Source organism: Mobula birostris, chromosome 22 (assembly GCF_030028105.1).
Source record: "Mobula birostris isolate sMobBir1 chromosome 22, sMobBir1.hap1, whole genome shotgun sequence".
NCBI classification, from domain to species: domain Eukaryota; kingdom Metazoa; phylum Chordata; class Chondrichthyes; order Myliobatiformes; family Myliobatidae; genus Mobula; species Mobula birostris.
The window spans coordinates 3446645-3469533 of record NC_092391.1 but is presented as its reverse complement, the minus strand read 5'-3'; the positions used below and the strand labels follow the sequence as shown (position 1 = coordinate 3469533).

Genomic DNA, 22889 nt, shown 5'->3' with positions numbered 1-22889 from the left:
CTCCTTTATTTTAGAGAGAGGCACTAGACAGGGATGCCCAATTTCTCCTCTCCTCTTCGCGCTATATATTGAACCACTTGCCCAACTAATAAGACAGAGCGAAATTGTAAGAGGTATCAAGGTGGCAGGGATTGAACAGAAAGTGGCGTTATTCGCAGATGATGTTTTAGTCTATCTGAGGGAACCAGAAAAATCATTTATAGGATTCTTTACGCTGTTGGATGACTTTGGGAAAATATCAGGTTATAAAATAAATGTAAAGAAAACGCAGGTTATGTCCCTAAATTATACACCATCCAAAAAATTGCAGGATACATATGATCTTAAGTGGGAAGCTAAATCATTAAAATATTTAGGAATAACCCTGCCGAAGGATCTTTCAACGCTGTCACAGGTAAATTATGGGCCATTAATCTCAGAGATAAAAGCAGATATGCATAGATGGAATCTTATCCACTTTTTAAGTTTAAATTCAAGGATAAATACTATAAAAATAAATATTCTTCCTCGGTTACTGTATCTTTTCCGTACTTTACCTGTGGAGGTGGATGACAATCAATTCAGGGAATGGGACAAATGGATTTCCCGCTTCATTTAGCAAGGAAAGAAACCTAGAATTCGATATAACACCTTACAGTTAGGGAAGGAAGAAGGAGGTATGGTTCTTCCTTGCCTGAGAAATTATTTTTATGCCTCACAGATAACCCCTCTGTTATATTGGTGTAATAGGGAATATAAGGCTAGATGGAAGGAAATAGAATTTGGATTGGTTGACAGTTTTCCTCTACAGGCCTCAATAGCTGACAAAGGATTGATGACCCAATTGGAAAAATTTAAAAACAGTTGGATAAATCTTACATTAAAAGTATGGCAGAAGGTGGTTAATTCCTATGGAATTAATAACATGTTAAAACTCTTCAGATGGTGTGCATATGATACCGAATTCCTTCCCAACAGAGGAGATAAAAGATTTGAACTATGGATAAAGAAAGGTCTTACAACCTACCTCTCATTTATACATAAAAGAGTATTACAAAGTTTCCAAATCCTGCAGGACAAACATGGCCTAGAACACAATGACTTTTTTTAGGTACCTTCAAGTGCGAAACTATGTTAACCAGAGTTGCAGATATACAGACTTATCAACAGTAGAATTAGAATTTTTCAAGATTCTTAATTCGGCTTGCGGTTCAATGCCTAGTAAATCAGTTTTTTGATTATATAATGCACTCTCCCATGCTAAAAATGTAAATACACTGTATATTAAAGAGAAGTGGGAGAAAGAAGCGGGGTTGGTACTTTCAGAGGAGGCTTGGGGGAAAATCTGCAACTTTCAGTGGTCCTCGACTAATTCTTTGACTTGGAGAGAACATTGTTGGAAAAATATAAGATACTTCAAGACCCCATATCAGGAAAAATATAAAGATACAAACGTGACGTGTTGGAGAAGGTGCGGCTCCAAGGAGGCAAATCATTTCCATATTTTCTGGGATTGTCCTAAATTAAGTCTATATTGGGAAGGTATTCATAGAACATTAGTTAAGGTACTTAGAACCCAGATACCTCTGAACTTTGAGATGCTCTATTTGGGGCATGTATTGTTTCTTGAACAGAAGGAAGATATAAAGTTGCTGCAGGCCCTTTTAGCGGCAAGTAAGAAATCAATCACTAGAAAGTGGCTAAATCCAAAACCACCTACATTATAAGATTGGCACGATATTATCTTGGAAATATTTAAAATGGAAAAGTTGACTTACTCCCTGAGAATTCAAAAAGAAAAATTTTATCAAATCTGGAATAAATGGATTAAATATATAACCCCAATGCGAGCAGACTTTAGATGACTCTCCTAATGATTTATACTGCTCTTCTCATCAACACAGTAATATTGCTAACGTAAGCATCCCTAGTCTAAATGTTTACTGTTTCTGTTTTTTCTTGGAAAATAGAGAATTAATACAAGTAAAGGAAATGATTTGGGTAAGGGATAAAAAATGATAAAATTAAGTAAATAAGTACATAGGGATTGCATAATTATGTTTGGGGGCAGGAGCAAGTATGAACAAGTTAGGATATAAACACCTACAATGGTTGTTACATAGGCTTACATACAACATTTTGGACCATAAGAAATGTTCCAGAAGACATGTATGGAAACTATTACTAATCCACTATTATTACTATTTTTCTTAACAATTAATACCATTACTTAGCCTATTAGATTAGAATTTCCACTGTACATAATTATCTATTTAAGTGTCTAATTTCTTTTTATATCATCTCAATGTGTACTTAAGAATGTAAAAATAATTATAGTTTAATACATATAAAAAATGGAAAAGGTTATACATGTGAAAAAGTACATGATACTTGTGAATTCCTTATCCAAATAAAAATAAAATTTAAAAAAAAGATTCACACCCCGAAGTTGTCCCTATGACTGATGGCCTGTACCAACACATTTTGTTTGACCCTGAGCAGATGTAACTAACCCCAGGGCCTGTTGGCAGGAAAGGAAGCTAAAAGGGTGGGTGAACAGTCTGTCTGTGATTGTGATTAAGAATCTGGTTAGCAGATTAGGCTGCAGTACTCAGTGTACTGAAATATTCCCATTGGTTTCCCACCTTTCCCTTTGGTGCCCTGGATTTGTTGTTCCAAGTTCTTCTGCAGATCTCGGTTGGTTTGAATGCTCTCCTCGAGTTGCTGTCGTAACAACTGAATGCCTGTCAGCTCCACCTGCAAGGCCTGGATGCGACTGCAACTGAACAAGAATTACAAGTAAGCAACACCATGAGAAACTAAGCTAATGAAGACCATAAGACATAGGAGCAGAATTAGGCCATTTGGCCCATCGAGATTGATCTGCTATTCAATCATTGCTGATTTATTATCCCTCTCAACCCCATTGTCCTGCCTTCTCCCCATATGAAGAAAGCATCTCATGCAGCTGAGTTTTTTTTTCCAGAATTCATGTGAGTGTTTCCTGATTCTATTTTATGGGTGAACTTAAACAAATACATGTCTGATAGAGAGAAACACATTGTGGAAATGTTGACAGATGACTGAACAAAAAAAGACCACTGATTAACTGAAGTTTTGAGATGCAGGAGAGTGATAATTATTGTACACATTGGTAAAATAAAACCGCCAAGTGTTAAAAGAAGGTCCCACTTCAGTGGAAAACCACTTTCCTTGCCTAAAACCAGCCTTCCTGAGGGAGGCTGGCAAATAAAATGACAAAGCTGTCAATAATTTGATACAATATTGCCTATGGTCATTTGAGAAGTTTCAAACTGACTTTACAAAAATCTTTCTAGTGAGATAATAGGCATTAAGCTCATCAGTCTGGAAGATTGAAAATCTGACTGAGTGGTGCCAGAACAACAACTTTTTTCTCAATGTCAGCAAGACCAAGGAGCTGATTATTGATTTCAGGAGGAGGAAACCAGAGGTCCATGAGCCAGCCTTCACCGGGTGGGGGGTTGGAAAATCAGAGGTAGACTGGGATTGAAAACTCTGAGAAACTTCTATAGATGTGTAGTGGAGAGTATATTGACTGACTGCATCACAGCCTGGTATGGAAACACCAATGCCCATGAACAATTCTACAAAACGAAGTGGATATGGCCCAGTCCATCATAGGTAAAGCCCTCCCCACCACTCACCATATCTACACGGAACGTGTCACAGGAATGCAGCATCCATCATCAGGGGCCTCCACCACTCAGGACATGCTCTCTCCTCGCTGCTGCCACCTTCAGGAAGGTGGTACAGGAGCCTCAGTGCTCACACCAACAGGTTTGGGAATAGTTATTACCCCTCAACTATCAGGCTCTTGAACCCACTCAACTTCACTTAATCATCAAAATTTCCCAATAGCCTATGGACTCATTTTCAAGGACTGTTCATCACATATTCTTGATATTTATTGCTTGGTTGTTTATTTATTATTTCTTTCTTTTTGTATTTGCATAGTTTATTGTCTTTTGCACACTGGTTAAACACCCAAGTTGGTGCAGTCTTTCATTGATTCTACTATGGTTAGTATTATCGTGGATTTATTGAACATGCTGGCAAGAAGATGAATCTCGGGGCCATACATAGTAACATACACGTTTGTTGTTGTTCAGTCATTTAGTTGAGTCCGACTCTTCATGACCTCATGGCAAGATACGGAAGTAGATTGCCAGGCCTTCTGCACAGATAATGCTGTTGGCCAGGCCGGGACCCGGCTGGGTTTGAACTCAGGACCATCTGTCTTGAAGTCCAGTGTTGATGCCACTACACCACCAGCCAGCCCACGTATGCACTCTAATAATAAATTTACTTTCAACTTCACGTATTGTTATGTGACCACTGATTTTGCAGGAGTATGATCTCATGATAACTCACATTAAAGGCAAGGATAATATAATTACCGACTGTCTTTCCAGATGTTAAGTTTGTGATGTATTTTAATAGTGGAGTGTAATTTACTCTCCTGCAGTATGTTATATTACTCTATATGGTAACCGTAAAGTGTATTGTTTCACATATTGTAGTTTGCAGTTAAAATTTTGCTCTTACAGATCAAAACTTTCCCTTTTTGGGGGAGGTGTTACGTGACCACTGTTTCCTTTACTGTGGGTGGCACTTTAAAATGCCTGGATGAGGCGGGACTATAACATCAGTATAACAAGCTGCAACAGACCACTGGGACTTTCGGGGGCGGTGGGGGGAGAAGAGAGACAAAGACAGACAGAGACAGAGAGTGTGATAGCTTTGGACCGCAAGATGCTGGAGTAGCTTGCTATAACAATGGGAAAGGTCTGATACTTTCCCATGCCCTGAGAATTGGGTTGATCAGCAGCACCCAGTGCACATTGGATGTTTGACTGTCACTTCGTATGAACCATACGTGGATTTTGTTGGAGTACCCTGTGGTGACCACTTGTATTAACCCTTACCTGGATTCGAGCATGTTATGTGGTAACCACCTGTGCTAAGGAATATTCTGTGACTGTCACCTTGTGATATTTCTCTGTGGATTTCAGGACGACTCAACAGATAAGATCTTCAGTGACTGTTACTTCGTTTTCCCAGTGTGGAACCTGTGGAATACTTTCTAATCACCTCCTCTCTACATTTTAAGGTGGATCTACAAGTTTCTCCCCTCACTTATTCCATGGATTACTGGACCTTTCTAGTTTGCCATTTTAAGACTTTAAGAACTGTTCCTAAGCTTAACAGTTTGGGAGCCACACACATACATAACACTGTTAACTTCTGTTTATTTTGTTTAATTTTCTATATTTTGAGAAGATACCAATAAATATAGTGGTTTTAACATTAGAACCTGACTCAATTTGTGATCTGTTGCTGCTGGTACGTAACAATATATTAAAAAATCAAATTAAATATGTAGTGCAAAAAGAGGGCAAAAAAAAACAAATAGTGAGGTAGTGTAAATGCATTCATGGACAATTCAGAAATCAGATGGCGGAGGGGAAGAGCTGTTCCTAACATGTTGACTGTGTATCTTCAGGCTCCCGTACACTTCCCTTCTGATTTTAGCAAGAAGAGGCAATGGCCTGAGTGATGGGATACATCATTTCTGTGATTGGAATTGGTTAAGATGGCACACGACCTTTTTGAGTCCCATTTGGAAAGCTGTGTACAATCCATTCTGGCAACATCACTAACATCATGTATTTCCTTATTAAATCCTTTGCAGCAAAGGATGAACAACACACTGAAAGCTTATTGAATCAGATTGAAAATCAAGCTCAAGATATACAGTAGAGGCGCTAATTTTCTACCTGTCTGAGTCTTTCACTGCTTTGATGAGTCTAGAGTACAGTTGCTGCTCTGTCTTCAGTGCCTGGTGCAAGCTTTCTTCTGAAACCTGATCCTCTATGGCCTGGGCAGGCTGCAGAAAGAAATTGCAATAAGTTTCCAAGTGAATTCAGCCTCATTATCTAACAGAGACAAAACAGATAGGAGCATCAACCTGCTGGCCATCTCCCCCGATGATCGTTCTCTCTCTTGGCAGATGGCCAGGTCTCTGGACATCATCCTTCAGTACAATCACTTCCCGTATCACCTGCTCTGTTTCCTTTACCTCAGATGAAAATCCAGGCTGAGTGTTCTGTGGAAACAGAAATTAATTACATTTTCACAACAAAAAAAAAAGCATTTCAAAAATACCTCAACATTAACATCAGGACATTTGCTTCATACAAAGTCAACTCTGGCAGACTGGCTGGACAAAATCCAATGTTCCACAGAGAGTGAGGAGCATGACGAGGCACAGAAAAAGTCATGGTCATTCACTGGAACCAGCGAAGACCCCATTTGTGACAACTCATACCACTGGACCCAGACTTCCCAGGTCAAAAGAGCAGAACTGCCCAAGTACAGCTTTTTCACTTTAAAAAAAATCTCCCATACAGTCAAAAGAGCAGAACTGCCCAAGTACAGCTTTTTCACTTTAAAAAAATCTCCCATACAGGTTTTCTGTCATTGTTAAATACGACAAAAAACCAATATGCTTCACAACTGAGCATTACAACCCTCTGCCTTAAAGAAGCACCAACAATCGCCAGCGCAATGAGTAAAACAATTTACGCCCCAAATGTACAAACTCCCCCACCCCCAATCCCACGACTGTAGTTCTAGTATGGAACCTTACGTAAAAGTAAAGTGCTGAAAGTTAGCCAGACAAGTAGTATCCGAAGAGGCAGAAGTATGGTTAACACTTCTGGTCCAGACCCTGCATCAAGAGTGGATGCTCCATGACCCGCTGACATATCCAGTGGGTGATTTTTTGCTGTGAATCTAGTAACTTTAAATAAGTTGACTTAAGGGAAGTACACTCAGTGGCTGCTTTAATAAGTACACCTGCTCATTAATGCCAATATCTAATCAGCCAATCATGTGGCAGCAACTCAATGCATAAAAGCATCCAGACATACTCACAAGGGTCAGCTGATGTTAGATCAAACATCAGAACGGGGAAGAAATGCGATTTAAGTGACTGACTGTGGAACGATTATTGGTGCCTGATGGGGTGGTTTGAGTATCTCAAAAACTGCTGATTTCCTGGGGTTTTCTCAGTTTCCAGAGTTTACAGAGAATGGTGTGAGATACAAAAAATATGCACTGAGAAGCAGTTCTGTGGGAGTGAACACCTTGTTAATGAGCGGTCAGAGGAGAATGGCCAGACTGGTTCAAGCTGACAGGAAAGCAACAGCAACGCAAATAACTACGTGCTACAAAAATGGTGCGCAGAAGAACATCTCAATGCATAAAACATTGAACCTTGAAGTGGATGGGCTACAGCAGCAGAAAACCATCAACATGTATTCAGTGGCCACTTTATTAGGTACAGGCAGTACCTTATAAAGTGGCCAGTGAGCGTATATTCTTACAAGAAGTGTAAAGACCCTGAAATCTAATACTGACCCACTTTTCTCAGTCTCTTGATAGGATAACCCTTAGAAAGGATGGCCCTGAAAATCTTACTTTAATGGCTTCATTGTTAATTTGCAAGGCTTTAGATAATTCTTCAACATTTGCAGCCTGTACTTGAGCATCTTTTTCCAACTGGTCAAGAAGAGCTTGAAGTCGAATCACTTCCATCTGCAAAATTGAGATTTAAAAAAAAAGTTCTCAGCAATTAAGCCCAAATATGAACACAGAACAATATAAGCCCTTTGGCCCACAATATTGTGCCAACCTTTTAACCTACTCCAAGATCAATCTAACCCTCTCCTTCCGCTTACCCCTCCATTTTTCTTTCATCCATGCGCCTTCTCGGAATCTTGCTAATGTATCTGATTCTACACTGCCCACCACTCTCTATAAATAACCTCCCCCTATACTTTCCTCCAGCCAGCTCAAAATTATACCCCCTCATATCAGCCATTTCCATGGTGGGGAAAAGTCCCTGGCTGTTCACTCCATCTGAGCCTCTTATCATCTTCTACACTTCTATCAAGTCACCTCACATCCTCCCTCACTCCTGAGAGAAAAACCCTAGCTCACTCAACCTATCCTCATAAGACATGCTCTTTAATTCAGGCAGCATCCTGGTAATTTCCTCTGCATCCTTTCTAAGGCACTACGTCCTTCCAATAATAAGGCAACCAGAAGTGAACATATTACATTACAGAATTCAATGGGAAACAAAGTCATTGATTATGCTTCGACTTATTTTAGCTGTGTAACAGCCGTACTTTTGCCTCATTTTCCCTCTTCAGTGCTTCATCCAATTCTCGGGATTTTTGGGCGAGCTCTTTCTTCAAGTTGGCTGAAGTCTTTTTGCTATAGGGTACTTTACCATAAACCTCCTCTTCTGCAGAATCTTGAGTAAATTCACCTAAGATGAAATGGGAAGAGCAGAAATAAAAATGTTGTAACTAATCAGATGGGCCACATATTGTTTATATGAATGATGATGTGGGAGGCATGATCAGCAAGCTTGCGGATGATTGGCGGAGTTGCTGAAATGTGGAAGGTAGTTTTAGTGTGCAGAAAGATATTGATGTGTTGAAGAAATGTGCTTTAAAATGGCAGATGGAGTTCAATCCAGAAAAAATCAAATGTGAGACTATGAATTTTGAGGCTAGGACATGCACAATGAAAATTTGGGTCTTTGGGAGTTCTGAAGAGCAAAGAGACGTTAGAGTGCCAATGTCTGGATCCTTGAAGGTAGATAACCTAGTTAGGAAGGAATATGACCATATGGGACTCTGGCCTTTATTAGTCAGAGTACGAAATACTGAGATTGGGAGGTATGTTGCAACTTTATAAAACTTTAGACAGACTTCAGCTGGAATACTGAATACATTTCAAGTCACCACACTGTAGGGAAGATGTGACAACACTTGAGAGGGCACAGAGGGGGTACATCAGGATGTTGCCTGGGATGGCATGGTTCAGTTATGAAGGACTAGAGAATCTAAATCTGCTCCCTGGAACAGAAGAGGTAAAGTGGGGTTGAGGTATATAAAGTTATAAGGGTTAAGAAAGGGTAAATTGCAGGAAACATCCCCCATATCAGTAGTAATTAAAACTAGAAGACACAGATTTGGAGTAGGAGGTGGGGTAGGAAAAGAGATTTAGAGGAGATACAAAAGGCAGAGTGCTTCACACAGAGTGGCAAGCATCTGGAATGGACTGCCTGAGAGATTAGTTGAAACTAGATTATGTGTCTAGATGAGCACTTGAATTAATTTGGTATAGAACGTGGCAAGGATGCGATGGGCCGAATAGTCTGTTTCCGGCATGTTCAATTCTATGATTATATACGTACCATCTCTCTCATGCAGCTGTTCCTGCAGTATCTGTATTGTTTGCTTCAGCTCAAGAACATGCGAGGAATTCAGTGCTTCATGTTCAGGGGAATGTTGATCTTTTTGCCCATGTTCTACCAATTTCTACCAAAGAAAGGCAGTTGTCAATAGTAGCAGAAACTACTCGGAATGTTAAACGACAGAATTCAATGCTAAGTTTCCAGTTGTGCACCTTTCCTCCAGTCCCCAGGCAGAAGCTACCTTTTGGTGGCTAGTTCCAAGAGGCAGCACATTAGCATAATGCTTTACAATACCAGTGACGCAGCCCGGGTTCAAGAGCACGTTCTCCTGGTGCCCCGGTTTCCTCCCACATCCCTGCAAGTTAGGGTCAGCAAATTGAGGGCATGCAACATTGGTGCCAGAGTTGTGGCAACATTTGCAGGCTGTCCCCAGAACATCCTCTGACTGTGTTGGCCATTGATACAAATAACACATTTCACTGTATGTTTTGATGTACAAATAAAATTAATCTTGGTAAACAGACATGACCTTAAGTATCAGCCAACAGTTTTCCCCACTAAAAATTCAATTCTAGAATAGAACAGGTTACACAAAAGCATTGTCACTCAGTGCCCAACTACTATCAATGACTAATTTCAATTTATTAAAATCATTATACCTAATAAAGACCTTTGATAACCAAAAATTGGAGAAATATGGCTACATAGTAGACAACAGGAATTCTGCAGATGCTGGAAATTCAAGCAACACACATCAAAGTTGCTGGTGAACGCAGCAGGCCAGGCAGCATCTCTAGGAAGAGGTACAGTCGACGCTTCAGGCCGAGACCCTTCGTCAGGACTAAGTGAAGGAAGAGTTACTAAGAGATTTGACTGAAGAAAGAGTTAGTAAGAGATTACTAATCTCTTACTAACTCTTCCTTCAGTTAGTCCTGACGAAGGGTCTTGGCCTGAAACGTCGACTGTACCTCTTCCTAGAGATGCTGCCTGGCCTGCTGCGTTCACCAGCAACTTTGATGTGTGTGGCTACATAGTAGTTCACTTTACCCCAGAGGTTTCTGAAGTGCTCAAGAGGACTTGGAAGCTGTACTTGTCCTTATGCAACACATGATGCATAGCTTTTTTTAAAAAAAAAAACCTCAGTTTTGAAAAAAAAATCATTTAATTACTGGTCTCATATCTGAAAGGATATAAAATTAGGATAAAATTAATAGATTTAGCCAATCTTTCCACACTACAGCAAGTCACACTATTGCCAGTTATCAGCAAGGTAAACAGTAGCTTCAACATTGATAAGGCACAAATATAAACGATTCCAAAGCATGGTAACCTGTCCAGCTGCTGCTTACTCACATCAATAATCTTGTCTTTTTCATCCAAAGCGGCTTTAAGCTGAGCAATTTGGAGTATCTGATCTTGGTTTAACATGGGATCGTGTCCCATTAGGCCTGATACAGGTTTCTCAGCATTTTGTTGATTCAGACCCTCAATGCCATGTCCAAGTTTCGACAGACAACTATTAGAATGCTCTGAAGCCTCCTAGAAGGAAATTCACAGAATTAGACAATTAAACTTTTATAATTCTATGCAAACAGCAGCCAACTTTGCAATTTTAGAGGATTTATTGCCAGCACTGCACAAATCAATAACGACTGTCCAGTACTCATAGACAGCAAGTCCCCACCATCAAGGGCATCTTTCAGAGGCACTGCCTCAAGGTGGTGGCATCCATGATGAGGGACCCTTCACCACTTGGGTCATACTCTTTTCTCCTTACTGACAGCAGGATTAGGGAAGTGGTACAAAAGTCTGAAGACCCACAACCACGATGCTCCTCCACCAGATTTCTGAATGATCCATGAATATTTTCTTTTTCTTTTGTACTATAAACATTTTCCAATTTATAAAAATTACATCTTTTTACTGTACTGCTGCCACAAAACAAATTTCATGCAATATAACCTGATCCTGAGATGTTACTGAATAGTATTATTGCTGAAAAAGTCTTGAGCAAAAGGAAACAAAAACCAAAGGAACACCTCCCAATTATCTCCCACCGAAAAGTGCATGATGTCCATAAAATGCTTTTCAGTCAGTCACATCACTGACAGTGACAGATGTTTAGCTCATTACCTCCACTCCGGCTGGCTGGAACACAGTCAAAGGCAGCCTTCAATCAGTTACGGCACTTGCATAGGAGATGGAGACACCAATCATCTGGCAATAAACCCCTCAATAAGCCAGGTAACACCCAACAGCATTGATTTCAACTACACATTACACTTATATAGTGTGTTCAACACAGTACATCATACCAAGGCTCTCTAACTGACCACTGCCAAACGCTTTGTAGTGAGCCACAAGAGTTCGGCACATTAGGTCACAGTGAAAAGTTTGGTCAGGGGTTGGTTTTGAGTACCTCCAAAAGGAATGAAATGTAGAAACAGATTCAGAGAGGGAGACTGACAGCTTAAGGCCTAGGAGCTAGTTGTATAGATGGCAGCAATGGGCAAGATTAACTGACACACACACACACTCTCACACCAGCCCTTCAGTCCACAATGTTTGTGACAAACTCTCTGTTGAATTAAATCAAACCTCTTCTGCCAGTACATGATCTGTAATCCCCATTCCCAGTCCCTGCATATTCAAGTGCCTATCTGAATGATTCTTAAAGGCTACTATCAAATCTGCTTCCACCACTATCCTTGACAGTATGTTCCAGTCACATACCAATTTAAAAGAATACTTGCCCTGCTCATCTTCCTCAAACCTAAAATGCATGAGCTCTAGTATTTGTTATTTCACCCTTGGGATACAAATTCTGAAAATATACAATATTTACATTTAAAAAAATGTCTTGGTCCAGGCAAAAAGATCAGCAAATGAACATATCAATATATCTAATCACATCCAGTGACTGCTCCTATTTTTTTAAAAAATCTATTTTCCTTGCCATGGAAATACTTATCAACCCCCTCCTTACCTATTTGTATAAAGCAATCAATCTGGTTCTTTTTACCACATACATTGCGCGTTCTCTAGTTCTTCTAGTCTAGGCATCACCCAAAGAATATCTCAGCCTATAGAGATGTGGCATCCTGGTAAAACCTCAGAGCTGGGAGTCTCTGACCCTGTTTAATATCAAAGGGTTCTGCTATTCCTCCAGGATTCTGGAATTGAAAGATTGATTGGACTCGTGTGACAGTCACTGGCTTTTTGCATAATTGCAACTCTTGCAGCCCAAGTCAAAATGTGAGTAGTTCTATAGCAGCAGTAATTGTCACGTTATTTTAGAATCTCAACCAGAATGCAACGTCAACCTAGTGCATTGTATGAAGAAGGAGAAAGCCCTTAACTCCGAGTGGAGTCATCGGGATGCTGTCATTATGGCGTTTTTTTTTTTAGCAGGCTTTCTTATTTTTATGAGGCCGAGTTGCTAGCTCAACGCTCCACCCAACATGGATGGAAAGCGTGCAAGGGAGCCGGCTGGATTCGAACTCGGGAGCCTTCGCTCCGAAGACCAGCGCTGATGCCACTACGCCACCAGCCGGCAAGTGCATTATATAATGCCCCTATAAAAGAATTCTGCAATTAACACAACAATTTCTACAGATGCTGAAAATCTTGAGCAACACACAAAAAATAAGTAGATTAGCCACATCTATGAAGGGGAATAAACAGTTGGCGTTTTGAGCTGAGATCCCGATGTGCAGTCCTGATGAAGGGTCTTGGCCTAAAATATCAACTGTTTATTCCCCTCCAAAGATGCTACCTCACCTGCTGAGTTCCTCCAGCACTTTGCGAGTGTTGTTCTACCTTCAGTTATACTATGTCACCTTCTCGGCCACATACCCTGATGAGCTGATCCTTGCTATTAATGGTGTTTAAGAGTTCCTCAATTTCCTTTGCATGCTCTGAGCTCAGCTTCTTCCTCTCTGCCCAAGCATTCTCCAGCATCTTCTCCTGAACCTTTAGCCGCTGGTTCAAATGCTCTGCCAGGTCCTTGGTGCCACAATGAGATTGGCTGAGCAATGTGTTTCTCATTTCCTGGTCAGGGTACAAAAGCAATGACATAAATATCAGAGAACTCTAACAAATGCTCATCTTCATTACAGATAAAGATAGGCTCTATTTATCACATGTACATTGAAACATACAGTGAAATGCATCATTTTTATCAACAACTAACACCAACTGAGGACGTGCTGGAGTCAACCCGCAAGTGTTGCCATACTTCCACCACCAACATAACATACCCACAACTGACTAACATTTTTGGAATGTGGAAGGAAACCAGAACACTTGGAGGAAAGCCACACAGTCACGGGAAGAACATACAATCTCCTTACAGAGAGCAGTGGAAATTGAGCCTGCTACTCTAAAGTGCCACCCCTTCGTGCTACCCAGCAAAAATCCTGTTTTATTTTAACAATGAAGGCTTTGGAGAAAAAACATAGGCCATGCTAAAATGGGTAAAATAAATAAAAACAGGCAAATGGATAAGAACTAATTTTAAAAAAGACAAATTTATATCTAGACTAGGTAAACTCAAAACTGTAACTGGAGTAGGCCTTTAAAAAAATGGTAAAAGTGCTACATAAAGCTCAAGAGCGGAAGTTGCAAAAAGGAAATAGGTGGTAAAAAGGGCATACCACAGAACAGCAAACAGAAAAGGGAAGCTAACGATATTTCAGTCAGATGACCGGGAAAGGGGTTTCCAGAGGGGGGAAAAAAAAGCAAAAACCTACTTCAAGTCAAGAGGCTGTCTGAAATATTAAATTTGTATTTGATATCAGTCTTTGCCATGGAAGGTGGTGCTAAAATTTGATGAACAGCTACTAGCAAAGACAGCTATACTGAAAATAGATAAATCACACAGTCCAGATCAGAGAACACCCTAGATGGAGGAAGAAAGGATGAACTAGAAATTTTGCAAGTATTATTTTCAGGGTACCGAGGAGTGGGGTAAAATAGGAGGACCTCGGTATAGAGATCCATAACCCTTGAAAATTGTGTCACAGAGTCATAAAGACAGCCTTTGGCACTTTGGCCTTCAAGGAAGTATTGAGTGCAAGAGTTGGGATGTTATGTTGAAGTTGTATAAGATGTTGGTGAAGCCTAATTTGGAGTGTTGTGTCCAGTTCTGGTCACCCACCTACAGGAAAGATGTAAATAAGATTGGAAGAGTACATAGAAAAATTACAAGTATGTTGCCAGGATTTGAGAACTCGAGTTCTAAGGAACGGCTGAATAGACTAAGGCTTCATTGCCTAGAACGTGCAAAACTGAGGGAAGATGCAATAGTGGCATTCAAAGTTATGAGCGGTACAGATAGGGCAAGTGCAGCAAGCTTTTTCCAGAGGTTGAGTGGAACTAGAGGTCATAGGTGAAGGGTGAAAGGTGAAATACCTAAGGAAAACATGAGGGGGAGCTTCTTTATTGAGAGTATGGTGAGAGCGTGGAACAAGCTGCTACAGGAAGTGCTGGACGTGGGTTTGATTTCAACATTTAAGAGATTGGTTAAATACATGGATCCCAGATGCCAGAGTATGGGATATCTCGGATCCGGTCCAGAATACTCTGAAGGGAGAGGGAGAGCAGCCAGCTGTCTTGGTACATGTTGGTACCAATGACATAGATAGGAAAAGGGAGGAGATCCTGAAGGGAGATTTCCGGGAATTAGGAAGGAAGTTGAGAAGTAGGACCTCCAGGGTAGTAATCTCAGGATTGCTACCTGTGCCACGTGTTAGCGAGGGCAAGAATAGTAGGATCAGGCAGATGAATGCGTGGCTGAGAGACTGGTGCAGGGGGCAGGGCTTCAGATTCTTGGATCATTGGGATCTCTTCTGGGAAGTATGTCCTGTTCAAAAAGGATGGGTTACACCTGAACCCGAAGGGGACCAATATCCTGGTGGGAAGGTATAATAGAGCTGTTAGGGAGGGTTTAAACTAATTTGGCAGGGGGAGGGGAACCGGAATGATAGAGCGGAGGAGGGGGAAAACAGAAATAAATCTAAGATAGTAAGCAGTAAAGATGTTAAGCAGGACAGGCAGGTGATGGGGCAAATCTGCAGCCATTGCGATGAGTTGCAGTGCAATCAAAGCAAAAAGTACCAAATACTGGACTGAAGGTGTTATACTTAAATGCATGCGGCATAAGGAATAAGGTGGATGATCTTGTTGTACAGCTACAGATTGGCAGTTATGATATTGTGGCCATCACTGAGACGTGGCTAAAGGATGCACATCTCTGGAAGCTGAACATCCAAGGATACACGGTGTATCGGAAGGATAGGCAGGTAGGCAGAGGAGGTGGCATGGCTTTATTGGTAAGAAATAATATTAAGTCATTGGAAAGAGGCGACATAGGATCAGAAGATGCAGAATCTTTATGGGTTGAGCTAAGCAATCACAGGGGTAAAAGGACCCTGATGGCAGTTATATACAGGCCTCCTAACAGGCACAGTGATGTGGACTACAAATTACAACAGGAAATAGAAAAGGCTCGTCAGAAGGGCAGTGTAATAATATTTGTGGGGGATTTTAACAAGCAAGTGGATTGGGAAAATCAGGTTGGCACTGGACCTCAAGAGAGAGAATTTGTAGAATGTCTACGAGATGGCTTTTTAGAACAGCTTGTTGTTGAGCCCACGAGGGGATTGGCTGTACTGGATTGGGTATCGTGTAATGAACCAGGGGTGATTAGAGAGATTGAGGTGAAGGAACCCTTAGGAGGCAGTGATCATAACATGATTGAGTTCACTGTGAAATTTGAGAAAGAGAAGCTGCAATCCGATGTGTCGGTATTTCAGTGGAGTAAAGGAAATTACAGTGGCGTGACAGAGGAACTGGCCAAAATTGACCGGAAAGGGACACTAGCGGGAAGGACGGCACAGCAGCAGTGGCTGGAGATTATGCGAGAAGTGAGGAAGGTGCAAGACAGATATATTCCAAAAGAGACAAAATTTTCAAATGGAAAAAGGATGCAACTGTGGCTGACAAGAGAAGTCAAAGCCAAAGTTAAAGCAAAGGAAAGGGCATACAAGGAAACAAAAATTAGTGGGATTGGGAAGTTTTTTAAAGTTTACAAAAGGAAACTAAGAAGGTCATTAAGAGGGAAAAGATGAATTATGAAAGGAAGCTAGCAAATAATATCAAAGAGGATACTAAAAGCTTTTTCAAGTATATAAACAGTAAAAGACAGGTGACAATAGATATAGGACCGATAGAAAATGATGCTGGAGAAATTGTAATGGGAGATAAGGAAGTGGCGGAGGAACTGAACGAGTATTTTACATCAGTCTTCACTGAGGAAGACATCAGCAGTATACCGGACACTCAAGGGTGGCAGGGAAGAGAAGTGTGCACAGTCACAATTACAACAGAGAAAGTACTCAGGAAGCTGAATAGTCTAAGGGTAGATAAATCTCCTGGACTAGGTGGAATGCACCTTCATGTTCTGAAGGAAGTAGCTGTGGAGATTGCAGAGGCATTAGCAATGACCTTTCAAAAGTCAATAGATTCTGGCATGGTTCCGGAGGACTGGAAGATTGCAAATGTCACTCCGCTATTTAAGAAGGGGGCAAGGAAGCAAAATGGAAATTATAGATCTGTTAACTTGACATCGGTGGTTGGGAAGTTGTTGGAGTCGATTGACAAGGATGAGGTTACAGAGTAACTGGAGGCATATGACAAGATAGGCAGAACTCAGCATGGTTTCCTTAAAGGAAAATCCTGCCTGACAAACCTATTACAATTTTTTGAGGAAATTACAAGTGGGATAGACAAGGGAGATGCAGTGGATGTTGTGTATTTGGATTTTCAGAAGGCCTTTGACAATGTGCCACACGAGGCTACTTAACAAGATAAGAGTCCATGGAATTACGGGAAAGTTACATACATGGATAGAGCATTGGCTGATTGGCAGGAAACAGAGTGAGAATAAAGGGATCCTATTCTGGTTGGCTGCCGGTTACCAGTGGTGTTCCACAGGGGTCTGTGTTGGGGCCGCTTCTGTTTACATTGTACATCAACGATTTGGATTATGGAATAGATGGCTTTGTGGCTAAGTTTGCTGATGATACAAAGATAGGTGGAGGGGCCAGTGTGCTGAGGAAATGGAGAGTCTGCAGAGAGACTTGGATAGATTGGAAGAATGGGCAGAGAAGTGGCAAATGAAATACAATGTTGGAAAGTGTACGGTTATGCACTTTGGTAGAAGAAATAAACGGCCAGACTATTATTTAAATGGGGAGAGAATTTAAAGTTCTGAGATGCAATGGGACTTGGGTGTCCTCGTACAGGATACCCTTAAGGTTAACCTCCAGGTTGAGTCAGTGGTGAAGAAGGCGAATGCAATGTTGGCATTCATTTCTAGAGGAATAGAGTATAGGAGCAGGGATGTGATGTTGAGGCTCTATAAGGCACTGGTAAGACCTCACTTGGAGTACTGTGTCTAGTTTTGGGCTCCTTATTTAAGAAAGCATGTGCTGACGTTGGAGAGGGTTCAGAGAAGATTCACTAGAATAATTCCGGGAATGAGAGGGTTAACATATGAGGAACGTTTGACTGCTCTTGGACTGTACTCCTTGGAGTTTAGAAGAATGAGGGGGGACCTCATAGAAACATTTCGAGTGTTGAAAGGCATGGACAGAGTGGATGTGGCAAAGTTGTTTCCAATGGTGGGGGAGTCTAGTACGAGAGGGCATGACTTAGGGATTGAAGGGCGGCGATTCAGAACAGAGATGCGAAGAATTTTTTTTTAAACCAGAGGGTGGTGAATCTGTGGAATTTGTTAACACGGGCGGCAGTGGAGGCCAAGTCATTGGGTGTATTTAAGGCAGAGAGTGATAGGTATCTGAGTAGCCAGGGCATCAAAGGTTATGGTGAGAAGGCGGTGGAGTGGGACTAAGTGGGAGAATGGATCAGCTCATGATAAAATGGCGGAGCAGACTCGATGGGCCAAATGGCTGACTTCTGCTCCTTTGTCTTATGGTCTTATGGAGGGCTATGGTCCAGGCACGAGTTGATGGGACTAGACAGAATAAGAGTTTGGTATGCAAGGGCCTGTTTCTGTGCTGTAGAGTTCCATGACTCTGTGGTGCCAAGGACTGGTAAAATGCAAGTGCTCAAAAGAGCACGTGTAGGGATAAACCCAGCAACCACAGTCCAGGCAGTCAGTTTAATCTACACAATGGGGGAAATTCCAGAAGTAGTAAATCAGGGATAGAATTAATAATCACTGGGAAACAGTCTGGATTAGAGAGATACATGGATTTGTTGAAAAGCAAATGTGTATGATATAGCTTTTTATGTTAAAGTAACAGAAAAGGTTAATGGGGTGGTGAGAAATAGAACTGATGCATTATTTGGACTTACAAAAAGGTATTTGAAAAGATGCCATTATTAGGGTTGTTATCAAGATCAAAGCTCATCGACTGAGTGGCTCTAACAGCTTAGATGGAAGATTGGCTAAGAAACTCAGGATTGGGGAGTCTACAACTAGAGGGCACAGACACAAGAGGGGAGAGATTTAAAAGAGATCCGAGATTCTTCATACCTGGAATGTACTGCAAGAGAAGGTGTCAAGGCAGATACAATTGCAGCATTTAAGAGGCATGGGTTAAGGCTGAAAGGTGAAAAGTTTAAGGGGAACATGAGGGGAAACCTTTTCATTCAGAGGGTTGAGAGAGTATGGAATGAGCTGCCAGCACAAGTGGTGCACATGAGCTTGATTTCAATGTTTAAGAGAAGTTTAGATAGGTACATGGATGGTAGAGGTATGGAGGGCTATAGTCTCGGTGCAGATCAGATGGAGTAGTCAGTTTAAATGGTTTGGCACAGAATAGATGGGCCAAAGGGCCTGTTTCTGTGCTGCACTTTTCTTTGACAATTTGGATAGGTACATGGAGAGGTGTGGGCTAAATGAAGCCAGGAGGGTGATGGGCTGAAGGGCTTTCTTCCATGCTGGATTACTCCATGACTCCAAACATGAAGCACAGCAATACTGAAACTCTTCAGGGCAGTGCAGTCAGACCAACTGGATAGCACTACCACAGAAGGCAGTATAGACTCACAGGCTTTTCTCCATACTCTACCACCCTGTGATCAACTTTTGTTTATTGATCATTTACCTCCAAGCTATCGGTCTTCTCTTTAAGTGACTGCTGCAGCTGTAATATAACTGCATCCTTCTCACGGAGAGACTGCATCTGACTGTCCTCCAGCTCTTGTTTCAACTTCTGCAAACTCTTGCACATATTTGTCAGACGTTGCAGCTCGACATCTTTCTCTTTAATTGTACCATCCAAGCTCTTCAAAACAAAATCAAAGGATCAGTGGACTCGCCCAAGAGTGCAGTAATATTGTAACAATTTATTAGTTCTATTTATATTTATTGTTTTTTTAATTGTGTTCATCTTATCGTGTTTTCTTTGTTGCTGAGTTGATTACTGAGCAACAATTATTTCATTCTCCTTTACACTTCTGTACAAGAAATGACACTAAACCATCTTAAAACACAAATAATTTGTTTCACTAGAACATAATTCTACTATAGAAAGTAGCTTCAGTCAGGTTTAAAGCTTAGGCACAAATTTAGCCGTGCAGTAAACACTTCAGCCTTATTAACAAAATACCTACATTAATGGTTTCTTCACGATTGGCTAGAAGACTCTTCAGTTGATCAAAATTGTGTTCCTTTTCTCTCAAAGCCAAATGTAACTGCCGAATCTCATTTTCCTTTTCATCGAGAGCTGCATACTTCTGATCAAGGGTTTGCTTTAAAGGGAAATTAAAAGAACCATTAAAATGAATGGGAAAAATTAAAAGCAGAAAGAGTGACTTATTTTACCAGGGAAATACTGTGACAGTGTTGCAGAAGAATTTTCAGATGACATCAGTGCACAAGCACTTTGAAGCAGGATGTTGATCTAAGACATAATCCCAACAGAAAACTTTTCCCTCCTTAAAATGGCAATGCAAGGCCAATTTATGCCAAAGGCATTACAATGAGATTGGATTCTCTTGGTCTCAAAGATATAAAGAGTAGCTTTATTGGTCATGTGTACATCAAAACATACAGTGAAATGAGTCGTTTTGTGTCAACAACACATTCCAAGGATGTGCTGGGGGCAGCTTGCGAGTGTTGCCATGCTTCTGTTGCCAACACAGCATGCTCACCAATCACTAACCTAATCCAATGTTTTTGGAATGTGAAAGAAAGCCAGAACACTCCAAAGAAACCCATGTGGTCATGGGGAGAACGTACAAACTCCTTAGACACAGCAGCAAAATTGAAACAGGGTCACTACCACTGTAAAGAGTTAAAACCAGAATTTAAAATTTTGTAGGCACGTATATATAGCTAGGCTGCGCAAGGATTTTCCACAGTACTGTATTTGTCAACTTGGAGTGGAGAATGAGTTTGTAAGCCTGGTGGGATTAAAGGATGTTGGGAATGGGGGGGCGGGGAAAGAGTGCCACAGGAGAGGTGTGGGACTGATGGCAGAGAAGGAGTGCCAGGGCCGGTGGGGGGGGGGGGGGTGGAAAAAAAAGAGTACCGCAGGTGCAGACACCTGCCCTGAGATACCGGGCAAGGTCATTTGGTTCCAAGCAATTGGTTATTGATCATTACAAAATGTCTCTGGTGCCTCCTGCTCCCTCCCTTTTTTCCCAAAAATGATTTCCCTCTCCCTGCCCCCTTCCCACTTTCAGTCCACAATGGAGACCCAGAACAGAATCAGGTTTAATATCATTCACAATATCATGAAGTTTGTACATAAAATTACTACAGTACTGTGCAAAAGTCTTAAATACCCTAGCAACAGTACTGTAGTAATTTTATGTACAAATTTCATGACATTGTGAATGAAAGACTTTTGCACAGTACTGTAAATGAAACCGTTTTGCGGCAGGCCTTAGAATTTGAACTGGTACATAACATTGTCCAAAACACATCTAGACAAAAACTAACTACGTGTTGAATTTGCTGTAGGGAGTACCTCGAGAGCTATATCTTTCTCCCTCAGACGATCACGCAGTTTAGCTAATAAAGCATCCTTTCCACTTGGACTCTGATCGGCTGCTTGTGGAACTCCTTTTAGCAGCTCCATGTATTCCTGTGTATGGGTTGGGGGGGGGGGGGGAGAGAGAGAGAGAGAGAGAGAGAAAGGAGAAAAAGAGAGAGAGAGAGAGAGAGAGAGAGAGAGAGAGAGAGAGAGAGAAAGGAAAGGAGGAAAGTGTAGTCAGTACTTAGATTCAAAAATGCAAGATAAAGGCTGAGCTATCACTAGGTTTAATTATTAACACCTGCACCCACTAACGACTTTGTGTCATCTTAATTTCAAAGCTTGTATTCGAAGTAGGCTCTATGCTGGTTCAAAAGCCTAGGGATAATTAAATATCAACAATATTGGCCTGAGGGTTTGAAGTCCCACTAACTTTATTTAGATACCAAAATCTAACTTAACTAAATTTTGAACAGTTTACTTCTCTCTCAGTGAAAGCATTCAAAGTTTTATGAAAGGAACGTGATGTTCACTTGTTAATGAATCAATTAAGACACAAGCCACTTTTACAGTTATTAAATGAAGTCACTCTCAATGAATTATTCTGCAGCTTATGATAATTGTTCCAATTAAGATTGTATTGGTGTAATATGTAATTTCCCATATGTGGCTTGCTACAATACAAACCCTGGTATAAACTATATACCAGGAAGATTTTTAATTGGGTAAACGAGAATTTTTCAAGAGTGGCACAGATCTTTCTGGAACCAAGGGTGTATTGAAGATGCTCAGGGAGAAACAAGGGGGACTACAGGGCAGAAGCTGATGGAAGCCAAAAATGAAATAATACAACTTTATTTTCTCAGTATTTAAATGACACTACAATTTATCCCTAACTAAACAGTTCTTTTCCACATCCTATCTATTCAAAGTGCGAATATTGCCTTTCAGTTAGCCATATGTCATAAACATATTCAGTTCTACTTACATATAGCCAGATAAAAATCCATCCCAATTACCAAGGATAATAGACTCATCTTTACAATTCAGGAATATATTCAGTAGGTATCAGTTACTGACACACAGCTGAAGAGCGATTGTTCAGATTAGCTTCCTACGAAACTGCATTAAGTATTATACAACATTCATTTCAGTCTTGTATCTAATGAGATTACTTTGGGTCAATGGTTTTGCTGGCCCAGACCTGAAGGAGCCTATCCTTGTTGTTTAAGCTGTCCGTTAACCGCTCAATAACCAGCTCCTGGCTCTGCAGTTTCTGCTTGTTCTCGGTTAACTGAGACTCGTACTGGTGCTCCAATGCACACTCTTTCTCCGCCAACTCGGCACCCAACTTCTGAACGTGATTCTGAATATCCTGCAGACAGCAAGGGAAACAATATTTTACACACATTGAAATAAAGGGAGACAGATGCTGCTTGACCTGCTGAGATTCTCCTGCCATTTGTTTGTAAAAACTGTGCAATTAGCAAAAGGATTAACTCTTAAATGTGAAAGCAGAAAATTGACACCGTTGCACTTTAGTTTTTAACTTTGAAGCTAGAAGGTTCCTTTTAAGATTCCCA

The 22889-nt window shown here is 40.9% G+C and overlaps 1 protein-coding gene across 8 annotated transcripts in view; it reads right to left on the bottom strand.

The window, feature by feature from the left end:
- The window catches only part of cdk5rap2 (CDK5 regulatory subunit associated protein 2), a 185969-nt gene that overhangs the window by 88887 nt on the left and 74193 nt on the right, over positions 1-22889 (bottom strand). For all 8 annotated transcript variants that reach the window (XM_072240352.1, XM_072240353.1, XM_072240354.1 and 5 more), the window contains 12 exons: positions 22511-22681; positions 21301-21417; positions 19940-20077; positions 19432-19611; positions 13151-13345; positions 10649-10834; positions 9296-9419; positions 8217-8359; positions 7504-7620; positions 5990-6127; positions 5799-5908; positions 2625-2761 (listed from right to left, as the gene is read on the bottom strand). In XM_072240352.1, coding sequence (XP_072096453.1) covers positions 2625-2761; positions 5799-5908; positions 5990-6127; positions 7504-7620; positions 8217-8359; positions 9296-9419; positions 10649-10834; positions 13151-13345; positions 19432-19611; positions 19940-20077; positions 21301-21417; positions 22511-22681 — 1756 coding nt within the window. The remainder of the gene's footprint in view (positions 1-2624; positions 2762-5798; positions 5909-5989; positions 6128-7503; positions 7621-8216; positions 8360-9295; positions 9420-10648; positions 10835-13150; positions 13346-19431; positions 19612-19939; positions 20078-21300; positions 21418-22510; positions 22682-22889) is intronic.